This window comes from Lagenorhynchus albirostris, chromosome 19 (assembly GCF_949774975.1).
Source record: "Lagenorhynchus albirostris chromosome 19, mLagAlb1.1, whole genome shotgun sequence".
NCBI lineage: Eukaryota > Metazoa > Chordata > Mammalia > Artiodactyla > Delphinidae > Lagenorhynchus > Lagenorhynchus albirostris.
In genome coordinates, this window is record NC_083113.1 from 42958744 (window position 1) to 42984730 (window position 25987).

At 41.8% G+C, this 25987-nt stretch overlaps 1 protein-coding gene across 1 annotated transcript in view; it reads left to right on the forward strand.

Annotated features, from left to right (window-relative positions):
- Positions 1-25987, forward strand: part of TANGO6 (transport and golgi organization 6 homolog) — a 176209-nt gene that overhangs the window by 128398 nt on the left and 21824 nt on the right. The window contains exons 16-17 of the mRNA XM_060131846.1: positions 6725-6876; positions 16380-16493. Coding sequence (XP_059987829.1) covers positions 6725-6876; positions 16380-16493 — 266 coding nt within the window. The remainder of the gene's footprint in view (positions 1-6724; positions 6877-16379; positions 16494-25987) is intronic.

Here is a 25987-nt window from a genome sequence, read left to right on the forward strand (position 1 = left end):
GAAGGTGGATATTTGAACAGAATTAGAGTACTGTTTACAAGGAAGAATGGGAAAATGCCAGTGAGGTGTACACAACAAATTTTGACATGTAGGGGTCCCTAAAGCTCAAATTAAGAACCCTTTTTGTAGGATCTTTAAATTCTATTATTGCAGCCCTTGAAGCTGTATTCTCTGATCATATGCATTCATTTTGTTCTGCATAGAAACCTGGTCAGGGCTGACCCCCAGCCTGGAGACTAGGATCCAGTACAGTCTTAAGAAACCAGCCACACAGCATGACAAGAGCTAGGGAGAAGGACAGTCAGAGGCTAGCAGAGCCTCCAGGAAATGGGGGCAGAGCTGTAAATCCCCGAAGAAGACCAGGTTTGAGCAAGGGTGTGGCAAATCTTGACTGTGTATGTGAGGTCTAAGAGAGGTCAGGTTGCAGAGAACATGACAGCAGGGCACTTTGAGAAATGCATGCAGAGTGGATGCAGGGAGTGTCCCAGCTCGTCCAGTCCAATACCTGGAAAACAAGGTAGTAAGTGGGCCCAGAACCAGCTGACTGGGTACAGTACAGGGCTCTTGAGATCCAAGTCTCCACTGGCTCCTCTTAGGTACGCTTGGGAGTGGGGTTGGTGAAGCATGCAGTTAAATGGATGCTCATTTGGAAAGTTGTAATGAAGCTCTGGCAGGGCAGGAATTTATACAAATGGAATGTTAAAATTTGGTTTTGTTAATGTAATGGTATGCCCTTGACTTTTATGGTAGGTCAGTGTAAGAAACAGCCATATGATTTCTACATTGAATATAAAAGTTCTGTTGTCCAGTCTGCTCTTCCCTTTTCCCCCAGGTCTTCACATGACTTGTTCCTTCAGCTCTTCTCTGACAGCTTTTCCCTGAGCCCTCACCCCTGACTCTTAACTGCTCCCCACTCCTTATCTTTCTTCATAGCTCTTATTGCTGCTGGAAAGTTTATTTACTATTTATTGTCTTTCTCCTCCACTAGAAGTAGGCTTCATAAAGATGGGAACTTTGCTTTCTTGTTCATGCTATATTATCTCCAGTAATGAGAACGAACTTGGAATATTGTAGGCACTCAATTAAGATTTGCTGAATGAATGAGATACCTCTTTGTATTCTTCCTGAAGTTTTTGTCTCCTAACGAATCTATGTTCTTTCTTTTATTGAGTAATGGGAACTATATTTTCTGTTTCCTTTTTTGCCTCAGCTACCAGAATTGCTAAACTAAATTTGAGGTTCATTTGCAATAACCATTCTTAGCTTGGGATATGTGTACTTCTTCAATTACTATAGAACTTCTAAAAAGTATTCAATTCAGTTTCAATATTTTTTATTGTAAGTTGCCTCAAATCCCATAGGGAAGTAAATGAGGATTGAAGAATAATAAATGAACTGACTGATTGACTGAAGGGTAACTGGGAGAAGTCGAAAAAGAACACCAGGCTTTTGAGTCTGGATGAAAAAGAATACTGGAGCTGTTGTTAATGGAAATTGGTACCAGATCAAAAAATTACTCATAAAAGTATCTTTCTCTGTCACCATTTTGGGCACAACTCACTCCATTGTTATTGCTTGGTCAGTTTTTTTCCTCTTCCCCAGTAGGCTTTGAATGCCATGAGGGGAGGGACTCTTTCTTTCTTGTTTATGGTCCATAGTGCCTAGCACAGTACCTGGCACATAGTGTCTTTTCTTTACCACTTATTTTTTTAATCCATTTTTAATTGAAATATAGTTAATTTCAATGTTGTGTTAGTTTACCACTTACTTTTAACTTTAAATCCCTACATTAGTAAATATTAACTAGTTTGTCATCTGCTCTTACCTTTTCAAACTGCAATTTCCCCTCCTTATGGATTTCCAGACTTCCTTCATTTCTCAGTGACTTCCTTCCCATCAAGGACCTTCATTCCTTTAACCACAGCAGCCTCCCACTCCAGTGCTCATGAATATGTGCCTTTTCTTCCTTTCTAAGTCTCCTGAATCTCATTCCCCTGATGGCTAAGCCAAAGGTGACTCATCACCTCATAGACTTCCAACTGGAAGGGGCCAGAGAGACCATCTCATCTAATTGACTCATCTCCAGTTGGTCCAGGAAGGTGAAGGGAATTGCCCTGAGTCACACTGCTAGTTGGCAGCAGGGCCAAAATTAGAACACAGAGCTCTTAACTCTGGATGCACATCTCACACTGCAGAAGGAGCAAGCCCGTTTCTAGCTCCAAAAAGGGAAAGTACTATAACAAAAGTAGAAAGAGGGCTTCCCTGGTGGCGCAGTGGTTGGGAGTCCGCCTGCCGATGTGGGGGGCGCGCGTTCATGCCCCGGTCTGGGAGGATTCCACGTGCCGCAGAGCGGTTGGGCCTGTGAGCCATGGCCACTGGGCCTGCGCGTCCGGGGCCTGTGCTCCGCGACGGGAGAGGCCACGGCTGTGGGAGACCCGCCTACAGCAAAAAAAAAAAAAAAAAATGTAGAAAGATATGTTTTCCTCTTAGTTGGAAATATCTTAAATGCATTGTATCATAGGAGTTAAGTGTCAGACTACCTAAGTTTGATCTTGGTTGTATTTACTCTTTGGACAAGTTATTTAACCTTTCTATTGTAGTAAATCCTTTTTCTCTTTTTTCTATGCATTTGTATATTTAATATACATATTTAAATCTGTAAGTGTGGTTTGTTTAATATTGAGAGAAGTTATGTGTGTGCATTTTTACATACATAAATGGAATGATACTGGTTCTATTAGTTTCACTTAACAGTGTCTTAAGGAAATTAAATATTTCCTTAAGGAATATTAAATTTTCTTTAATAGCTTCTTTTTGGCCACATGGCAGGTGGGATCTTAGTTCCCCGACCAGGGATCGAACCCATGCCCCCTGCAGTAGAAGCACAGAGTATTAACCACTAGATTGCCAGGGAAGTCCCAGGGGAACCTTTCTATATTGTTGCAGTTAATTCTATCTTGTTCCTTTTAATGACCACATAGTATTCCATAATATGTATGGTTATTTAACCACTTCCACATTAATTAATATTTAATTTATATCTTCTCATTTTTTACTATTACAGTTCTGCAGAGAAGCCTTTATGCAGATTTTGTTGTGTATACATGTGACTGCCTTCACTAGGACTGATATTCAGAAATGCAAATACTAGTAGGCACAAAGTCCCCTCTTTTCTATTCTGAAAATAGGCTATGGCTAAGTCATTCATTGATTCAATTTCTGCAATATATGTTGATATTAACTGAGCAGGAGGTGAGTCTTGTGACTGCATGTATTGTGTTAGGAACTGGGAGCATTTTAGAGAAATTAGTCCTCATCTTTTTCTTGTATTGTAAGGAAAGTACATTGTGTTCCTGACTTTGAGGGAAAACAAAAAATAAACTTCCTCCTCCTCCCCCTTCCAAGTGACTAAGATTAGTGAAATTATGCTAAGCAACCTCTGCTTGACTCTGTGATGGCATTAACTGCACAGTACTGTAATTGTTGGTACTTACCTGTTTATACCCACCCCCTAAACTTTGGGCTGCTTAAAGGGTAAAGATTATGTTTTATCAATTTTTGTATCCCTAGAACATTAGCATGATACTGGTGCATAATTACATTTTATTGAATAAATGAGTGAATTCAGTTCAACATTGATATTTGTTGAGTACCTAGTATGTGCAAAGATTACTAAGAACCAATAGGAACAGAGATGAAGCAAAGTTTTACCCTCAAGGAATTTATAGTCTAATGGGAGAAATAGATATAGGCTGAAAACATCTAGGAATCAAGGCATTAGTAACAAGTGTGATTTAAGTACAAAGTACTGTGGGACTTCCAAGGAGGACTATTTAAGGCTGACTGAGAATATTAAGGGAGGTTTTCACAAAGGAAGTGGCATTTGAGGCATTTTAACTGGGCCTGACAGGGCAGGTTGGTGACTTTTCTATGTAAGTTATCATTTTGGTGACTTTAAACATATGCTTCAGAAACCATTTTGTCACCATTTAGATATCATGTTACCTTAGGGCTGCAGAAAGGCTGGAAGTGGAGTGTTATACTTGGGTTCTGGAACTAGGGCCTCAGAGCCAAGATCAAGTCAAAGCAGTTTTAGTTCTCAGCCCATCTGTGGAGGAAGAAGTTGTTTCCATTAAAAAAAAAAAAAAAGTCAATTCTGAGTGCCTTGGCGTGCTGTTTCTCCTCTCTTTAAGAATAAAATAATGCAAAAACCTTTCTTGGCCCCACTTCCTTGAACAGCTACCACCCCATTTCTTTGATATGCTGTGCAGAAAACTCCTTAAGTGATCTGTCTCCAATTCTTTTTCTCACATTATATTTTAAACCCACTTCTATCATGCGCTCACCCCTGCCAGTGCATCAAAACTGTTCTTGTCGGGCTTCCCTGGTGACTCAGTGGTTAAGAATCCACCTGGCAATGCAGGGGACACAGGTTCGAGCCCTGGTCCGGGAAGATCCCACATGCCGTGGAGCAACTAAGCCTGTGCGCCACAACTACTGAGCCTGTGCTGTAGAGCCCACAAGCCACAGCTACTGAGCCCACATGCCACAACTACCGAAGCCCACGTGCCTAGAGCCCGTGCTCTGCAACAAGAGAAGACACCACAATGAGAAGCCCACACACCGCCATGAAGAGTAGCCCCTGCTCGCCGCAACTGGAGAAAGCCCATGCACAGCAACAAAGACCCAACGCAGCCAAAAATAAACAAATTTATTTAAAAAAAAAACAAAACTGTTCTTGTCAGGGTCAACAGTGACCTCATTGTTACTAAATCTAATGGTCAATTTTTAGTCTTCTTTTACCTGACTTATTAGCAGCATTTGATGCAGACCATTCTTTCCTCTCTGATACACTTTCTTCCCTTAATTTCTAGAATACCATGCTAATTCTTCTCCTACGTGACTGGTTATTCCTTTTCAGTCTCCTTTGCTGGTTCTTCCCTTCCCAGACCCTTCCCAGACTTAATGTTGAAGGAAGCGTACAGGTTTGGTCCTCGGTCCTCTTCCTTTCCCTGCCTAAACTCACTCCCTTGATTATACATCTAGTTTCAAGGTTTTAAATATAATCTACATTCCATTGATTCCAAAATGTATATCTTCAACCCAGACTTCTCTTCTGAACTCTCTATGTATCTTCCACTACTTCGTCAACATATCTCCTGCTCCAGGCCTGCTTCACTTGGAGACTTTCCCACCTCAGTTGATAGTAACTTCATCCTTCCAGGCACAAAAGCAAAAATCCTGGAAGTCATTATTGGAGTCCTCTGGAAATCAAGTTGGTGTAATCTTCAGAATATATGCAGAATCTTTTTCTCACCCCTTCTACTGTTCAAGTCACCATCCTCTCTCTAACAGCTTACTGGAGTAGCTTCCTAATTTGTACCCTTGCTCCACCCCAGACACACATACAGACACATACACTACTGCATGTTCTTAGCACTGCAGCCAGAGTCATCTTTTAGCACCTTTTTGCTCAAAATCCTCCAAAGGCCTCTCATTTTACTCAGAAAAAGTCCAGGTCCTTACAGAGGCCTACCAAGGCTTATAAGCTCTGCACCAGCACCCACCCCTGCCATCACCCCTCTAGCCTCCTCTTGGGCTTTCTTGATGTTCCTCCACAGTCATGCTCCCCCACAAGCTTTTTTTTACACTAGCTGTTCCCTCTTCCTGCTGTGCTCCTCCCCCAGATGTCCACATGGACGACAGCCTCACCTTCTAGCCTTTGATTAAATGTCTCAACCATCTCAATGAAGCCAACCCTGGCCATCTTTTTAAAAACTGAAGTCTGCCACCATCTTCATTTCTCTTTTTTTTTTTTCCACGCTGCTTTCCTCCTCCTGCCCCCCGCCATGGCATTTATAACCTTCTAACATACTGTATAATTTACACTACAATGGAAACTCCAAGAGGGCAAGACTTTGCTTCTTTTGTTCACCATATATCCCAAGCATCAGAAGCCGTGCTTAGCATCTAGTGGGACTCTTAGTAAAGATCTGCCAAATGAGTGAAGAATCATAGATCTCTCTTTGACAAGACCCAAAATGCCTTGATTGTCTTTCACTCAATTTGCTTGAGTACGTAGGGTGATAGTGTAGGAAGAGTACTGGGCTAATGACCAGGCTCTAGCCTAGGACCATACTTGCTGTTTGTGTGACTGTGACAGTTGCATTGAGTTTGTGAAAGTTTATTAAGCTCTGCACTTATGATATGTACATTTTTCTCTTTTATATATACATAAATTTTAAAGTCTTCAAATATTTTATTTCCACATGTAGGTTTTTAGATTATAATTGGGATTCTACTTGCTTTTTCACAAAATAATTCATCATGAATATTTTCCCTAACATTATTCTTCCAGAGCATGATTTTTAATGGTTATGTAAGTACTTTGAAAAGTATAAAACACTATACAGGGCTTCCCTGGTGGCGCAGTGGTTGAGAGTCCGCCTGCCGATGCAGGGGACACGGGTTCGTGCCCCGGTCCGGGAGGATCCCGCATGCCGCGGAGCGGCTGGGCCCGTGAGCCATGGCCTCTGGGCCTGCGCGTCCGGAGCGTGTGCTCCGTGGCGGGAGAGGCCGCAGCAGTGAGAGGCCTGCGTACCACAAAAAAAACACAAAAAAACCAAAAAAACACCATACAATGTGCCATGGTGATATGTTATTCCTTCTTTAAGAAATTGAAAGTTTGTTTTGAAGTAATTTGATTTCTTCCCTTTTTCTACAGGGGACATGGTCTCAGAGTACCGAGAACCTTTGATCCACACCTTCCTGAGGGGAGCAAGAGATCCAGATAGTGCTCACAGGGCCAGCAGCTTATCCAATCTTGGAGAACTGTGCCAGAGGTTGGACTTCATGCTGGGCTCTGTGGTTCACGAGGTACTGCATGTTGATTCCTTTCTCTAAAGTTTGTTTTTACTTGAACCTATGATATAGCTCAGCACTGGGAGTTAGGAGACCTGCGTTCTTTTTCTAGATCCGGTAAGTCATTTAACCTCCCTCAGCCTCGCTAGTCTCATATGTATATTGAAAGTTGATTTAGTAGGAATTTTTTAATTGCAAGTGACAGGAAGTCATCTTAACCTACTTTAAGCCATAAAAGAGGATTTATTATAAAGAGTCCAAGGAAACATAACAGAATTGAAGAAGCTTTGAGGAAGTGCAAGCAGAAGTTTACCCTAGTTTTCTGGGCCATCTGTGAGTCTCATCTCTGTTTACAGAAAACTCTCAGGCAAATACATACTCTTAATTGGCCCTCTTCGGTTGGAGGTGCCTTGTATTCAGGGAGACAGGGTCTTATCAGAAAAGATTAATTAAGTTCCATGTTTTGTTCACCGCCTTATACCCAGTGCCTGGTACGTAGTAGGTAAAGGATAAATGAGCAGCCAAAATAATAGCCATACAAGATGTTGGCACTGGACACGTCTCCAGTGTTTAGAGTTTAAGATTTAAACTGGTTTTAGAGTTTAAGATTTAGTGAAAGGTACATTGCACTGTTGTCCTCTATGAATATCTTTCTTTAGCCTCTTAAATTTTATCTTTGCCCTTGTGTTTACTTAGTCATCAATATATGAACATATGTCTCAAGTACATACTATGTACTAGACACTCTGCTATTTAAAGATGATGATGGGCAAAAGAAGACTAGTTAATATGTTGCCAGGTGTCTTTTTACTCAGTGGGCTTCACCATCTTAAATCTTTAAGGAAGAAGATGGCTTATAAATTATAAATACATAAATAAAATACAGTTTATATTACCTTATTATTTATGAGAGACTAGATTTTTCATATAAGCACATAAGTTTACAAGATCAAAAACTTAGTAACTTTGTAATACTGGCTTCTTTCACATTATTCAGTATCCTAGGGCTGACCATGTTGAACATCAAATCTTAAGAAGTCTAAGAGACTTCTTAGACTGAGAAGGAATTTTCTTCAGTGTTTGGTGATTGTGTCTTATCATCAAGCAGAGAAACATGCTCATGGATGTATACATATGCTTGAATTTATGGTATTTCCTGACTCCTGAGCTTTATATGCTTAGTTTAATTGATTATAAAGGCTACTTATCGTTAAATTTCAACTTAGGACTTTTAGGAAAGTTATACATAGTTGTTTCCTCTTTTTTTTTAAAAAAAAATAATTTATTTATTTATTTATTTATTTTTGTCTGTGTTGGGTCTTCGTTGGTGCGTGCAGGCTTTCTCTAGTTGTGGCCGGCGGGGGCTACTCTTCGTTGCAGTGCGCGGGCTTCTCACTGTGGTGGCTTCTCTTGTTGTGGAGCACGGGCTCTAGGTGCGTGGGCTTCAGTAGTTGTGACTTGCGGGCTCTGGAGCACAGGCTTAGTAATCATGGCACTCGAGCTTAGTTGCTCCGTGGCATGTGGGATCTTCCTGGACCAGGGCTCAAACCCGTGTCCCCTGCACTGGCAGGCGGATTCTTAACTACTGTGCCACGAGGGAAGTCCTCCTCTCCTTTAACTCTAACTCGAGGGACACAGCCCTATGCCCAACTTTCTGTATCTGTTTTTAATAACTTAGAAACAATGATTACTACCAACTTAAAACCTTTTAGTGCTCTAATATACATGAACCATTGGGCGCCTGATTTTTATTTGTTTTGGATGGCACTTTGCAAATCTCTTATTCTTTAGTGTATTAACTTGTAACACTTAAGGACTTTGCAGGTCTATTTGGTTATAGCAGCTAAAGATTTCAGTCTGTTATAAATAATCTGGGTCAAATTTTGAAATGGTTCCCACGTTTGTTTTCCTCTGTTTATTTGATCTGTTCACATGACTCAACCCAAAGTGAACCATAAGCCATGAACTGAAACAAGCTCGTGGACCATGATCTGAACCAAACCCAAATATTATTATTCTTAATAACAGAGATAGAATTCACGTACTATACAATTCACCCACTTAAAGGGTATAATTCAGTGGTTTTTAGTGTACTCACAAAGTTGAGTAAGCATCCCCCAGTTTTTTTAAACATGGCCATGAGCTGAATAAAAATTTCCCCCAGATCTCCAAGTGAGTCAGCTCAGATTTGACAGTATCCCATACATTTTCTAAAGCCAATGAACTCAAACTGTGCCTGACATCATGATCTTCTCTGAACCCAAAAACTGAGACCGTATTTCTGTTTGAGTTCCTAGGTCTTCTTTCCTTTCTCTCTCTTAAGGAGACTGTTGCATGCTGGTGGCATATGATTTCCTGTTGAAAGTGTTGGAAAAATTTCTTGGTTTGGTTAATTAGAAAGATTGAGCTAAAGCAGGTTTTGTAACATTTAAGAAGTATCATCTTTCTGGAGACCACCCGACCTGTTGAAAGAGAACCAAATTTCCAAGCATACTTGGGGATGGGAATAAATGAGGCCCTGTCCCACCACCCACTTACCTGTGTTCACTTGGTCAGATGACCTAGACTCTGGGCTTGGTTTCCTGACCTAGAAAATGGGATTAAAATATCTATAATGCAGGATTGTTACAAGGATGTAGGGATAATGTATATGAGTAATACAGTGATTTATTCAGCAATTGTTACTGAGAGCCTACTATATGCCAAGCAGCATTCTGGACACCTACAACATATCATTCTTCAAAATGGACAGTGATTCCCATTGGCATGGAGCTTACGTTCTAGGGAGAGGAGACAGACAGTAAATGATATACATATTAAAATATATAGTATGGTAGACAATGATAAGTTCTGTGGAAAATAAGAAAAAGTAGAGCAAGTAAGGGTGACCAGGATTATAGCATTAGGTGGAGGGGAGGTTGCAGTCTAAATGGGGTAGTCAAGGTAAGCCCCATTGAGAAGGTGATTTTTGAGTGAAGAAATTTTACTTTTCTGTATTAAGATTTTTCTTTAAGGAGCATTTTGGTCATTTGAAGGGAGCTGACAATGACAGTGATGAGGATGGACAGCAAGGAGATGAGAACAGAGGTAACTAGTGTCCTTCAAATGTCCTCAGTCGTACATTTACCAAACACCTGGCAGTGTTCCAGGCCCCTTTGTTACAGGCCAGGAATACAAAACCCAAAAGATACTACCTTGTCTTCTGGGCATGGGCAACCTGTGGAAGATACAAACAGCAATGATTACAGTTACAGTCCAGTTAATTGTGCTAGGTGCTATGGGAGCACATTTTAGGAGCCCCTCAGTCAGGTTTGGGTGTTGTCAAAGACGTGCTGGAGGAAGAGACTCTTAGAGCTGAATCTGGAGAAGAGGTAGAAATTAGGTAGCCCAAAAAAGCAGAGGCGAGCATTTCAGCAGAGGGAGCAGCTTGTGCAAAGGCACTGTGGTGTGGGACAGCCTGACATGGTTGAAGAACTATAGGAAGATCCAAAAGGTTAGAGTGAAGGGGTGGGACGAGCGGTTAGCTGGTAGAAGGTCTGAAACAAGAGACCAGGCAGAGGCTACATGATGAAGGGCCTTGTTAGCTTTACAACCTTCTGGCTCACAGCGAGAATTAAGCATTACTTATTAAGCCCTCAGAAATGAAGTATGAATAGGTAGTAGACTGTTTGCTTACCATGGGTGCTAACACAAAGAGAGAATCCTTCCTTTTGTTTCAACCTTAGAATTGAATGTGAGGAGCTGCTGCCCTGGGGGCACCTGTCAGGCAAACCCCTTGTCCAGTGACCCTGCCCCACTTCTAGAGACCTGGACACTGTAACATCAATCCCAGGAGTGTTTATTACCATTAATAATTGTGAGCACAACAAGGACAGAACCAGTCTTTATTTACCTTTGTATACCGCCTAGCGCCAAACACAGCATTTGGCATATAGTAGGTACTCAGTAAGTGTTTACTGATTAATATTGAAGGAAGAGGAAGATAAGGCTTACTTGGGAAGACAAGTTCCTACATGTTTTAAAAATAGTAATTGGGACTTCCCTAGCGGTCCACTCTGCGCTTCCACTGCAGGGGGCATGGGTTCGATCCCTAGTCAGGGAACTAAGATCCTGCATGCTGCGTGATGCGGCCAAAAAAAAATAGTAACCATAGCAAGCACTTAACACTCTTCTTAGTGCCTTATGTAAGTCAGCTGATCCAATCCTCAAAGAGGAAACTGAGGCACAGAGAAATTAAATCAGTTGCCAAGTTCATGATGATTGGAAGTGGCAAAGTTGGGATTTGAATGCAAGCAGTTGGTTCCTGTATCTGTGCTCTTAACCACTCCTCTATATTGTCTCTCAATAAATGTTTCAATTCATTTATAAGATTACTTTTGTGCCCTTGAAAAAGGAGGGAGTTGCCATGTAAGAAAAGCTACTGACAGGAAGGGTCATGTAGCTCTGTTTTAATAGCACTTGCTTTTGGCAGTGAAACTTCAGAAGACAATATATTCCCACTGATTTCAAAAACCAGGTGTTTCCATCCCACATAATTTCTGTCTCTTCTTTTTAGATGTTCCTTTTTATGTAGCATCCAACACTTGCCATGTCATCAGTGCCATCCAGCTGCCTTGGGTGGACTGCAAGTTTGAACATGATTGGACACCTGACAGTCTTAGTATTTCAGCCATTGAGTCCTCCTGTAGTCAGACCACTCTTGTCCATTCTCATTGAAAAAGTGGGAGATTTGGCCTGGCTTTTAAGTAATTCTTCATTCGTTTTTCATTTGACAAATACTTACTGAGCACTTACTCTGTGCCAGTTATGAGACTACAGCCTTGCCTTATGCTAGGTGAGGGGGATCCAGCTCTGAACACAGTGAAGTTCCTGCCCTTGTGGAGCTGACATGCTAGAGAGGAGAGTTAGGTAACAAACAAGCAAGTGTGTAAACAAATATATACTGTGCCAGATGGAGTAAGTGCGAAGGAGATGAATCTAGTAAGGCAAGGGACATGGAGGGAGTTTGCTGTTGTATGTGAACTTGGAAGGACAGGAGAAGCTTCACTGATGAGTGACTTAAGCAGAGCCATGCAGGGAGCAGGAGCTGACCCAGGCAGGTACATGGGGAGAGAGCATTCTGGGCTTCGGCTTTTCCTGGGAGTGAGATGGGAAGCCAAAGCAGAGGAATGAAATGCTCTAACTTATTTTGAAAGATCATTGTGTCTTCTACGACAGTTCTTTCAGTGTCTCATGAAAACTCTTGAAGTTTCTTGTAGTCTCAGAAATGCTTGGCCCCAGTGTGTACTGGTGGAGAAGGAGCCTTAACTCTGGGGAAACTTGTCTTTGGCTGCAAACTGAAGGAATTCTTCTTCGTGTGTCATGTGCCAGGTATGTTAGAGGACACAGACAAAGGACCCAATCTCTTCCCCCAAGGAAATCTCAGTAGAGTGTGAAACACAGAGGGATAAATAAACAGTGGACTAGAGTGATCTCCTAGGACAAGCCCAAGGTGCTGAGGGAACACGGAGCTGGAACCCTCAGGTAAACTGTCAGGGTTTACCTGACAGCAAGAAAGTCACATTGATCAAGTGTTAGCCAGGCAGAGAAAGAGGGGAAGTGTAACTTTTTTGATGTAAAATTGAACAAACCAACCACCATAGGCTCTTCTGATGTGATCTGATCTGGGAGTCATACCTGTGGTTCTTGGGCATCTGAAGAAAGCTGTCCTCCCTGTTGCGTGGTCCAGACTTGGGCCCTGTCTGTTGCGTGACAGTGCTTGCTGGTAGGGAAGGAACGTAAGGGATAGGACCAACCCTTCCACAGTCTCTGTACTGGGAATTCAGGTTTTTCCTCTCTGTTGATGTCAAGATTTAATCTGTTTGGAGAGCATTATTATTGCTCTCCGATTTTTCCTTGTTCTTGTCAAGAACTGTATTGCTTAAAACCAAATCTTGATAGGCTCTTTCATCTTTATCATTCTCCATGAAAAGTAAATATGATTTAAGGGAACCACAGCGAGAGGCCCATCCCCGGTACAGCAAATAAGGTACGCCCCAGCTGACAAGTGCAGGAGCAAGCCACTTGTAAGGTAGTGCCCAGAATTCCACGAACCCAAGCTTTGGGGTCTGATGCAAAGCTATCACCTCTGATCCACTAAATGATCTGAATTGATTACCAGATTTGCCACAATCAGCGCGGTTTCCTAAGTGACAGCTCATGCACTGAGATGAGGGCTCGGGTAGATGTCCTGGGAAACCTCAAGGAAGCAACGGAGCCACCACGGTTCTGTTCCACGTCAGGTTTTTTTTTTAAGTCTTTATAGAATTTGTTACAATATTGCTTCATTTTATGTTTTGGTTTTTTGGCCCTGAGGCATGTGGGATCCTAGCTCCCAGACCAGGGATCGAACCTGCACCCCCTGCATTGGAAGGCAAAGTCCTAACCACTAGACCACCAGGGAAGTCCCCCATGTCAGGTAAAGCAAAGCATGCGGGAATTAGAGGCCACCCTGCCTTTGCTGGTAAAGTTTTTCTTAGTTTACAAAATAGAAGGACAGATGGTCTAGTTTCGAACAAGTTAGCAGACTGAATTTTAGCAGGAGATTTTAGGGAAAGGGATGAAGGTGCAGCTGGAAAGTTGAAATCATGCTTTCTTGATACCTCAATTCTGCTACCTCTCTTCTGGAATTTTCCAAAGTTGGTTTTTGGTACTCTTGCCATCTGTTTTATCTTTATTTATATTTCTGATTATGCTTCGTGTGCGCCAGCTGTTCGGGGAGTGATGTTTTCTGTATTTCTGTTGGCCCCTATCAAGTGTGAAATTGCTTAAACTGACCTTTAGCGTTTCCAAAGCAGTCGTCATTTTTGTCTCTGCATGGCTTTCAAAAATGGATATGATTTACATAATTTAGCCAATTAAAAAAAAATCCTTCCATAGTTTGGTTTACTAGAATAGGTACATTGACCCTTAGGGCAGGTAACATGAAGATCCCATGGAATGGGTTTCTGCCCTTTAGGAAGACTTCCAATTCATACATTAGTAAAGACCTTACATCATCTATCTGTCCGCCAAAGCTTTTAGGCGGGGGTGGAAGGCAGTGTTGAGTATGTCCTTGGGGTTGGAGGTGAGAGAGACTGGCCATGGGGGCGACTTGTTCAGACTGGACAGATGGAAGAGAGTGGCCATGCGACCTCCCCGCTTCTGGTGTTTGACGAGGAGGCTACCCCACTGGCTTGTAGAAGAGCAACGTTACAAGTTGGTTGCGGGAGCTTGACATGAACAGAGGCTGTTCTTATCTTTCAATGATATCTGCAAGACCATATTAAAATTCTGATGCTTTAAAAACATTTTGCACAACCGAACATTGTTCCTTTCATGGGATTTGGTCCTGTGACAGAGGTGTTGAGGAAGGTCCAAGAACTCTTCTGTTCACAGGCTTCTTCCTGATTGTCCTGGATGGCTGATTGCAGGTGGACTTGGTACAATCTGGTGCAGGAGGCCATTCCGGCTGATCTCAGTAGGGCTTGTAACAGCCAGCTCCTCCCGGTCACACCTGCAGGGCGGCACTGGCATGCAGGGACTGGCCTTGCAGGGGAAGCCCTTTTCCAGCCAGGGTGCTTCTCCCCCTCCTGATTGTGGAATAAATGCCCGACAGTCAGAGCTGGTGCTACACTGAGCCCTGAGGCAGAGGCATGGCCCACCAGCATAGTGAGGCAGAACAGAGGTGGCAAAGCTGGACACCGGTGGGATTCCAGGCTCGGAGGCTTTTGCCCACCAAATGTGGAAACACGGGCCCAAAACTAAACCTAGAGGGAAGCAGGAAAAAGGCTTGGGGGAGTCTGAGCATTACATGGCCCTGGGCTGGCTTTCATACTTTAGTTATCAGACTGAATAAGCTAATCTTTTATGTGTCAGGAAGGACTCAACCTAGCTCTAACTTGTTTCTCTGATTTCAGCTCTTACCTCTTAAATACTAAGCCTGCAAGTGGAGGTACCTATTATATTGTTGCCTGTTTGGAGGTCACCCAAGGGACTCCTCCTAGGACTGAATTGCTTCTACTGTTAATGCTAGAGGCATGGAAGCCACTGATGACTTCGAGTCAGGGTTCCAGGTCAAAAGCAGAAGCAGCTTGCTGGATCTTATTGAAAAACATCCCCCAAAGAGTTGAGCTTTTCTGGGATTTCCCTTCACTTGTAAGCGTCAAGTTTGCCTAATAGATGTACAACTTGATTAAATGCCAGTGCATCACAGATGCAATTATATTTAAGAACAAGCTACTTCTTCTAATCCCTTTGCCATCACTGATTAATTAGACACTTTGAACTATGCCCAACTGTTTGAAAGCTGTGAAAAATACAACCTGCATAGTTAAAATTTCTGCACAAGCCTATTTCCTCATTTGTGCCTGGATTCTTTTTTTAAACCTTTTAAAAAACCATTCTTTAAACATAATATGTATTTATACATGTTCCCAAGCACACAATCTGGCTATTTTCTTATCATGGTTAGAAAGCCTTCCACAGTTGGCCAAGATATACACTCACACAGTAAATCACATAACAAAGTATGTGAGAGACCAACTGAAATTTAGACTTACCTTCAGATTTTTTCTGTCATTGGTCACACTTTCAAAATTTTTGTTTTTACCTTTTCATTCTTGCACAAATACCTCAGAAAGGTTTGTTGCTGTTTGTTGTTTTCTAATGTTATCTCTTTATGGAGGTTTTAGAATATTTTTGTGTCTACCCAGAGCAGGGTGGGGGCAGGATGGCTGGTACAGGATATAGAAATTTTCTCATTTTATGACATATAATTATCAGCTATATATCTGCAAGTAAACATTACCATGTTTTGCAAGTAATTTGTAAGTCCTTTCTGTTATAGAGCTGTCTTCCAAAGTAAATGAGCACTGAAAGAACCATTCCACAAATGAAGAATCCCAGGCAGGGAGTCTCAGCAATTGGCCCCTGGTAACTCACGTGGCTGTACACTAGAATTGTAGTGTACCAGGACGTCTGCACACGCTAGAAGAAGATCAGTTTGAATATTTATGTATTTCTCTATCCCTGGGCTGAAACTTTCATCAGTTGGCACGTTGATATTCATGCCAGACCTTGAACTCTGAAGCCTACTTAGCTAAATCTCCATGGTCCTCCGTCCCTAGAAGCCACTGTGTTTCAGACCATTTTTTCTTCCTTCAATTTGATGTCCCCAGAGTGGGGCAAGTAACAGTTCTTCCCACTTTTGAGGAAATATTCACCTTTGACCATACCTTTATTATATACCTGTATTCCTTCCCACTCCCTAGTCTCCCTCCTGAATTCCAAACCAGATTTTGCCCCTTTCCAGAAAAGCCAGACTAAATCAAGATCTCTACCACTATATCTCTCCCTCTTCATGGAGAATGAGGAAGCAACCCACCACTCTAAGCCAGATTGTTTGTGATGAATGTGTAGAATATGGAACACAGTTGAAAGGTTTTAGGTAATTGTGCAATCCTGATTTTTATTCACTTCTTTTTCCCTTACCCTCCTAGGTAACAACTTGTCTGATTGCTGTGGCTAAAACAGACCATGAAGTTCAGGTGCGCAGAGCTGCTGTCCATGTGATTGTGCTGCTGCTTCGGGGACTCAGCCAGAAAGCTACTGAGGTAAGTCAGTCTCTTACCATTTGCAAATTCCCTACCTGTTTGTTCTTTATCTGTTCATCAGTCTTCCTTTCACCAGGGGAGGCCTTGAACCTTTTTCCTGGATGAATTCATACAGATGAATCAGTCAGCAGGGATTGTATTGTTTGCAGGCAGATTGTATTGTTTGCATCTTCAATGAGTCTCTTTTTCCTCTGTATCATATTAGGCAGACTGCGCACTAACCACTGCAGAAAAACCAGGGCACAAGTTTACAGGTTGAGATTCTGGGTCCCAGCATTCCCCTCAGAGGGACAGGTTCCAGGGTGAGCTAGCTGGACTGCACCAAGCCTGCCTCTATAGCCTGAACTTGAGTGATTTGTCTTCCTGACTCATCTCATTGTTCATACAGAATCACTAAAGGGCCTCATTTCAAATGTTTCCTTTCTAGCTGTGAGTTCAATCCATGAGATTTTAGTTGTTGCATAAATTAAACTTTTATTCCTCCTCCAAGTGGGTTTGGCTGGATTTCTCCCCAGTGTGTGGACAGTCCAGGAAGAAGGTTTATATATCCATATGTATGCTGAGAATGAGTGACCTCTAAATTAATTTTCTTCTTGATTTTAATGGAAATTCATTCCCAGTTGACTTTATAAAGAGAGTTTGCATTAATAATTCACTTCCTGGCATCCACAATGCTCGTCTGTGGCTGGCACATCAGTATTTAACTAAGTGTCATTGAAGCCATTAGAAAAGTGTTTTGTCAGACACATGGCTTTGTTCATGCTAGAATTTTGCCATCAAGTTCCTGACACCATTTTTGTACAAGCGTTATCCCCTAGTAATTATCTAGGACCTTGATAGGAGTGGGGGACATAGAGATCATAACTTGATATCTCAGGTACTTGTTTTAGGGTACACACTGCTCTTGTTGAGAATCTGCTGTACAAAATGGAATTAAGAAAGAGTCAGTGTTTTTTACCCACTGTCAAGATCTACACAACTCTTGACAAATATACCATTGTTATATAAGTTGTTAACAATAGGGGAAACTGGGTGAGGAGTACACAGGAATTCTCTATTGTCTTCGCAACTTTTCTGTAAATCTAAAATTATTTCAAAATTTATTTTAAAATTTGAGTTACAACACTCTTAAAATAAATCTTAGAAACTCTGTAAGTGTACACACCCTTACTCAGTAAGAGTGTGTGTGCGTGTGTCTGTGTGTCCGTAGCAGAGCAAACTGTCTGGTTAGTAAAGTGAGAGGAGAAATAGAAGAAACTCTATCCAGGTTTCTCACATCAGTGTGTAGCCAATGAAAGCAACACTGCTTGTCTCACCAGTACTAAAATAATTTGAGGCCATGGAAGATTTTTGCCACTTTGAAAAAGCCATGTGAATGAAAAACCTCTGTTCTCCAAACCACCTCTAGTCTGCACTCACTGGAATTTATAAATCGTGCTTACTCAGTGAATAAAGAAAAGGAAATGGGATGGGATGAGGGTATGATTCCTCTTCCTGCCGCATCCTTGAGACCAGGTGTGTTAAATCTTGTAATCGTAGGTGTGATTATAATTGGGGCACTTTAATGAGAAGCAGAGATAACCACAAAGCTTTCAATCTAAGATTTTCTTTACTGTTCTGTTTTGCCCCCAGGAACAGCTGAAATGAAAATGCCACCTTGTTGTTGAAGTTTCGTTTTGTTTTTTTCCTTCTAATCACTATCTCTCAAGCTGTGGAGTGCCAAAAGATAATCCTAGGTTTCAGTGAATTCTCTGTTGCTCGTAGATGTGCCAACCAAGAAACTGTGGTTCTGGCAGCTTGAAAAGAAAGCAGAGAGCCCAGTAAGAGGTAGAGGTCCAGAAAATCAGGAGATAGATTGGGATCAGAGAGGGGGAAGACATTACCACCCCCAACTGATGAGGTAGCTTTCACCTCTTTCCCATTTGCAGATAGCCAGAATATCCACATTGGAGGGAAATACAGCATTCACTTTCTTATTGAAACACTTATTTTCTCTGCTTAGCCTTGTTTTGGCCTTATGATCGTATCTGTTTATTCACTGATTCCCAAGTATAGCCTGAAGCCAGAAGGGAACCCCCTTTAAGCTCATTCTACCTTACCTTTGCTGAAAATTGAATTTATGAGGAACACCCAGGAGAAGGAGGTATGTTTAGACCTGTCTGTACCTTCTGTTGGCCTCAGAGTTAAGAACAGCCCTCCTCATCGTGGAGGAGATGAGCTGGGCGGCAGCATGAGAAATTGGTGCCTAACTATCCAGCTTTTCCCAAGTTAAGTCTTTGCAAGGTGACTTGTTTATTCTAAGAATTGTAAATGTTTAGAACATCCATATTCCTAAATTCATTCCAAAGACAATAATGAATAACTGGGACAGTAATGACTGAGCAACAGCCTACCAGACTGGCCCTTGTTCAGATAACAACTATGAACTCTGGACATAATATAGTAAGTAGTTAGCCGAGGACACTAAAGAGTGGTCAGAAGCAGGCAGATTCTCATGGAGTGTCCATGTTTAGAGGAGAGGTGCTGTATAGAGTAAGTTCCCATTTTCTTGGCTTTCAGCCTAGGGGCAGGTTATGTCTAGGGAGGTGTGCAGTGCATTAGGGGTACTGGTGGAGAAATCACAGTCTTTTGGGGCTGGGGAACCAGAAGACTGAATCTGGGGGAACCACAGCTACAGGAGAGAAAGGGGGGATCCTGGAAGGGAAAGATCCAGAGAGAGGATTCCTAAATTCTGTGTGCCCACATCTCTGGCTGACCCGTAAACCAAGCAAGATAATTACCTGATTTTTAAAAAAAGAAAAAAAAAATGCACTAATTGGAGAACAGGGTCCAGTCTCCATAACATAACATTCATAATGTCCAGGATACAACCCAAAATACTCAATATATAAAACACCAGGAAAATGGAACATATTCCCAGTAGAAAAGAAAATTAATTGAGACCAGCCCCAAGATAATCCTGATGTTAGAATTATCAGACAAGGAATTTAATGCAGCTACTGTAATTATCCTCAAGGAAGTAACAGAAAAATATGCCTGCAGTTAAATAAAAGATAGGAAATCTCAGCAAAGAAATAGAAACAATTTTTTTTAAAAAGCCATATTGGGGCTTCCCTGGTGGTGCAGTGGTTGAGAGTCCGCCTGCTGATGCAGGGGACACGGGTTCGTGCCCCGGTCCGGGAGGATCCCACATGCCGCAGAGCGGCTGGGCCCATGAGCCATGGCCGCTGGGCCTGCACGTCCGGAGCCTGTGCTCCGCAGCGGGAGAGGCCCGTGTACCGCAAAAAAAAAAAAAAAAAAAAAAGCCATATTGAAGTTCTAGAACTAAAACTATAATATCTGAGATTTTTAAAAAAATAATTTAATGGAATTAAAAGCAGAATGGAGATGACCAAGGAAAGAATAAGTGAATTTGCAGGTAGAGCGATAGAAATTATCCAGTGTGGAGAACAGAAAGAAAAGAAAAATATATTTTTAAAATTTTACTGAAGTATAGTTGATTCACAATGTTAATTTCTTCTGTACAGCAAAGTGACTCCGTTTTTTAAAAAAATATATATGTATATATATACATACATATGTGTGTGTGTGTGTGTGTGTGTATTCTTTTCCATTACGGTTTATCACAGAATGTTGAATATAGTTCCCTGTGCTATACAGTATGATCCTATTGTTTGTCCATCCTATATATAATAGTTTGCCTCTGCGAATCCCAGACTCCCATTCCTTCCCTCCCCTACCCCACCTCCCTGTTGGCAACCACAAGTCTATTCTCTGTATCTGTGAGTCTGTTTTTGTTTGGTAGATATGTTGATTTGTATCATATTTTAGATTCCACATAGAATTGCTATCATATGGTATTTGCCTTTCTCTTTCTGACTTTACTTCACTTAGTATGATAATCCATCCATGTTGCTGCAAATGGAATTATTTCATTCTTTTTGATGGCAGAGTAATATTCCAGTGTATATATACCCCATATCTTCTTTATCCATTCATCTGTTGATGGACATTTAGGTTGTTGCCATATCTTGGTTATTGTAGATAGTGCTGCTATGAACATAGGGGTGCATGTATCTTTTTGAATTATAGTTTTGTCTGGATATATGCCTAGGAGTGGGATTGCTGAATCATATGGCAACTCTATTTTTAGTTTTTGGAGGAACCTCCATACTGGTTCTGCATAGTGGCTGCACCAATTTACATTCCCACCAACAGTGTAAGAGGGTTCTCTTTTCTCCACACTCTCTCCGGCATGTGTTATTTGTAGGCTTTTTAACGATGGCCATTCTGACTGGTGTGAGGTGGTACCTCACTGTAGTTTTGATATTCAAGAAAAGATTTTTGAATGAGTGATTTGGTGTGACCAGAGGCTCTCAGAATCCTAACCTGGTATTTCCCTTAGGAGCAGTGGTTCAGTATCCATTAATTCAGTTCACACAACTTTGTAGAACACAACTACCATAAATAATGAGAATCAACTGTATGTACAATGGAAAAAAAATGATTATCTTAAGAATCAGTGATTTGGGGTTGGCCATAGTTCTAGATTTATTTAGGTAATTACTACTACAGTCCTCTGCATAGTTTACTGAAAGTTGACTTCTTAGAAGAACTGTGAGATACTGGAGAACTTCACACAAGGTTTTGTAGTGACTAAGTATGGTGACATTTTAATACTGAAACTTTCTCCCTTGCTTTTTTTTTTTTAATTAAAAATTTTTTTTTTCTTTTGGCTGCGTTGGGTCTTCGTTGCTGCATGCAGGCTTTCTCTAGTTGCGTTGAGTGGGGGCTACTTTTCATTGCGGTGCGTGGGCTTCTCATTGCTGTGGCCTGTCTTGTTGCAGAGTACTAGCTCTAGGTGCCCGGGCTTCAGTAGCTGTGGCACGTGGGCTCAGTAGTTGTGGCTCATAGGCTCTAGAGCGCAGGCTCAGTAGCCGTGGCGCACAGGCTTAAGTTGATCCGCGGCATGTGGGATCTTCCCGGACCAGGTCTCGAACCCGTGTCCCCCGCATTGGCAGGCGGATTCTCAACTACTGCGCCACCAGGGAAGTGCCTAATCCCTAATTTTAAATGACAAAAGAATAATCTATTCTTTATCTAGTGAGAGTTAAATAGTAGGCTTTAGAATTCATTCCTTCAAGATGACAGCCAACCCTAACACCATCTCATATCTTCAAAAATAAGCAAAACCTGGAAGCATCTTCAGGGGGAAGAGTTTGGGATTAATTATTAATTGATGGCTGAATCAGGTTCACAGCCAAATCCAGCCCTCCACCCAGGAATGTTTTTTAATTCCTTCTTTCGAGTCCAATATTGAATTCTGTTGATAGAAGCCTATTCTTAGTAACATTAGGAATAGTGGTTTCACTAACTTTTGTGCAGTTGGAAGTTACTCTCCTACTTCTTTGTGAGAGAAAGCAAACTGTGGCTAAAAAGAAAAAAAAAGAAAATAGTTTGTGTATGATATTATGCTTGTTTAATGACAGCAGTTACACATGGTCCGTACAAAAAATCAGTGCATGCGTCCTGGGTTCACCTTGTGCTTGTCTGTCCAGACTGAGAACTAGGACCTGAGGGAGGATGTGGCACTTAATCTCTGACACAGCACAAGCAGCAAGTTATAAGTGAAGGGACAGACTGAATAGAAACTTTCCTTCCTTTGGTTTTGTTTTATCCTGAAAGTTATTATTTTCTTTCTTCCCTTTTTTTTTTTTTTGCGGTAGGCGGGCCTCTCACTGTCGCGGCCTCGCCCGTTGCGGAGCACAGGCTCCGGACGCGCAAGCCCAGCAGCCATGGCTCACGGGCCCAGCCGCTTCGCGGCATGTGGGATCCTCCCGGACCGGGGCACGAACCCATGTCCCCTGCATCGGCAGGCAGACGCCCAACCACTGCGCCACCAGGGAAGCCCCTGAAAGTTATTTTGAGAGCATTTGTTGTGGGGTTTTTTTTTGTGTGTGTGTGCTATGGATATAGTTAAATGAGCCCAGTTTCCTTCCCAGAGCTAGTTCCACAGACACTGCTCCTTTTAACAGATCGAAGGCTCCATGTGAGGAGCAAATGAAAAGAACATTTATATTAAAATGACTGGGATCCAGGTAATAATTACTCCTCTTGTAAACTTTGAAAAAGTGCTTGGGAGAGTCATTTCAGACCGAAATTAAGGAGCATTGCTCCTTCCTGGGAGCATAAGGCTACGGCCAGTTGACCAGGGCAGCAGTTCTGTTGGTCATCCGCTACTGTCCCAGGCTTGGGTGTTTACACATTGGTAGTATTGATAAATGGCATTTAATGAGAATTTAGCATTTTTGGTTATTGTTTACGATGCCGTAGAGACAGAGGCATAGAGAGATTTTAAAATATATTGTAAGTTTATAAATGTTTCTTCCCCTACAGACACTTCCCTCTGACTCACTCTTAGACATTCTCCTTGCTGTTGCTGCATTTCAATCTTAGAAGAAAAAATCCTCTTAGGCCCCCATATCAGTTTCCTAGGGCTGCTGTAACAAAGTACCACAAATCGGGTGCTTAAAACAACAAATATTTACTTATAGTTCTGGAGGCCAGAAGTCCCAAATCAAGGTGGGCCATGCTCCCTCTGAAGCCTGTAGGGAAATCCTTCCTTGCCTTTCCCCAGCTTCCAGTGGTTTGCTGGCAATCCTTAGTGTTTATTGACTTGCAGCTGTGTTACTCCAATCTCTGCCTTTGTGGTCACATGCATTCTCCCTGTGTGTCTCTGTCATGTAAACATGGCTTTCTTCTTGTAAGGATACCAGTCATATTGGGTTAGGGGCCCATCCTGCTCCAGTATGACCTTATCTTAACTAGTTACATCACAACAACTCTGTTTCCAAATAAGGTAAGGTCACACTCTGAGGTACTGGGGGTTAAGACCTCAACATACATTTTTGGGGGGAGCGGGGGACATGATCCAACCCATAACAGACCCTTAGCATTCCATAGTCCTTTCTATCTTGTGCTTATGCTTCTCCATCTGTTCATTATTGCTGTATCTTGAGAAGAGCCTGTTCTGAGTGGAGTGTCTCAAATATAAAAGACAACAACGATGATGATTATAGTGGAGGTGTTGTTATTATTATTATCACTCCCACCACCACAACCACTACTACTGTCTGGTCCATAGATTTGGTGGGTTTTTGAATGATTGTTTAAAACCCACCAAAGATAATTTTATATTCAATCTAAATGAATAGGCAGTTTCTTTCATGGCTGGAACTTTAGAACCTTACACTTTATCATGCCAGGCCCTCACCATTGGTCATCTCAGATTTTGGAAGGCAGGTTCTGTTACATGGAATTCAGCCTTTCAACTCTGCAAGCATCTCATGATTGCATACGTCACCTTGTTCCTCCTCATGATGGACACCAACTCGACTGGGAAAATGCATAAGAACCTAGAAGCTTTGTAGATATTAAACCAAAAGGACTTACATGTTTGGAATTGATTTGACCTCCAACACTGTTTTCCCCCTTTTTTTGCCTACCACTAGGAAGCAGTGGATAAGGTACCACAAAATAACAATAGTAATGCTGTCTGTTCTCATAAAGCAGGCACTGAGCTATTGAGTTACTGTGTTGTCTCAGTTGATTCTCTCAGGAACTCTGAGGGGTAGGTGTTGTTACCCTCATTTTACCGATGACTAAAGGAAGCCCCTCAGAGGTTAAGCAAACCACTCATGCTCACATGGCTAGTAAGTGGCAGAGATGGTTTAAACCCTGGCTGTGTGTCTCTAAGGCCTGTGCTGTGCTCTAGCTGGCTGCAGTGTTGTGTGCCTTAAAATGCTTATTTTTTTTTAAAGAAAGAGCAGGTAAAGATTATTTTTAAGGCAAAGAATTACACCAGTAATAGGTGAAAATATACAATAAGCAGTAACCGGTTAAATTTCCCATGCTGAGAATGTTTAAAGCGACGTTCTGGTTAATTGAATACAGACTTGTACTGAGTTCCAGTTCCTGTTTAGCCATATACTTTCTCTGTAAATAGCAAGCTCTCGTCACTTTTCTCTGGCAAGGTGTTGCCAAAAAATCGTGATGACTTTCTTTACTTCCTAAGACCCAGTGAGACCAGAAGCACAACTTTTCAAATGTTCATTCTGACACATTAAAAACCAGATGTTTAGTCATTTAATGAATGCTTGCTTTTCTAAGGATCTCTACCATCTCTCAAATACAAGATTTCTATATGGGGTAGCAATTCAGAAGTCATGCCTTTAAACCCCTGAGGTAAAGAGGATTTGCAGCTAGATAACCCTGGAGATTATCAGGGGCATTTTCAGTAGCGTATTTGTCCCAGGATCCGAGCCAGGATCTGAGAGAGCAGGACTGGAAGGGTGTCAAGAGAGGAGCAGGACTAGGCTGGAGACAGACCCAACCTGAGGGCAGTTGGTGAACAGAAGAGAGGCAAGGCCAGGTCCAGGCACACAAAGACACTTCTGCAAGGCTGCAGCTGCTGACCCAAAGGAGGGTAGAATGAGTGTGCTCTGTTCATCAGTAGCATTATATCCCCTTCTCCCCATCACCTTGTAGTTTTTTCTTACATAATTTCTTAAATTGAGCTATAACTTATATCCTTAAAATTAAAGTCTACAATTCAGGGGCTTTAGTATATTCTTTAAGTCGTGCAAACATCACCACCATCTAATTCCAGAACATTTTCATTACCCCTGAAGAGACGCCCCATACTCATTAGCAGTCACTCCCTCATTACCCCCTCCCTCCAACCCATGGCAACCATTAACCTACTTTCTGTTTATGGATTTGCCTTTTCTAGACATTTCGTGTAAAAGGAATTATACAATATGCCACCTTTTATGTTTGGCTCCTTTCAGTTAGCATAATGTGGTCAAGGTTCATCCATATTGTAGCGTGTATCAGGATTTCATTACTCTTTACGGCTGAATAATATTCCATTGTATGGATCTAGCATATTTGTTTATCCATGCATTCATTGATGGACATTTGGGTTGTTTTCACTTTTTGGCTATTTTAAATAATGTTGCTATGAACATTTGTGTACGAGTTTTTGTGCAACATATGTTTACAGTTTTCTTGGATATATACCTAGGAGTGGAATTGCTGGGTCATATGGTAACTTCATGTTTAGCTTTTTGAGGAACTGCCAGACTGTTTTCTAGCTGCACCATTTTTTATTTCCCCCAGCAATGCATGAGGGTTCCATATGTTCCACATTCTCATTAACACTTGTTATTGTCTATCATTTACTAGATTTATAGCCATCCTAATGGGTATAAAGTGGTGTAGTTTATTTATTTGTTTAAAAATTTTTTTAACATCTTTATTGGAGTATAATTGCTTTACAATGGTGTGTTAGTTTCTGCTTTATAACAAAGTGAATCAGTTATACATATACATATGTTCCCATATCTCTTCCCTCTTGCGTCTCCCTCCCTCCCACCCTCCCTATCCCACCCCTCTAGGTGGTCACAAAGCACCGAGCTGATCTCCCTGTGCTA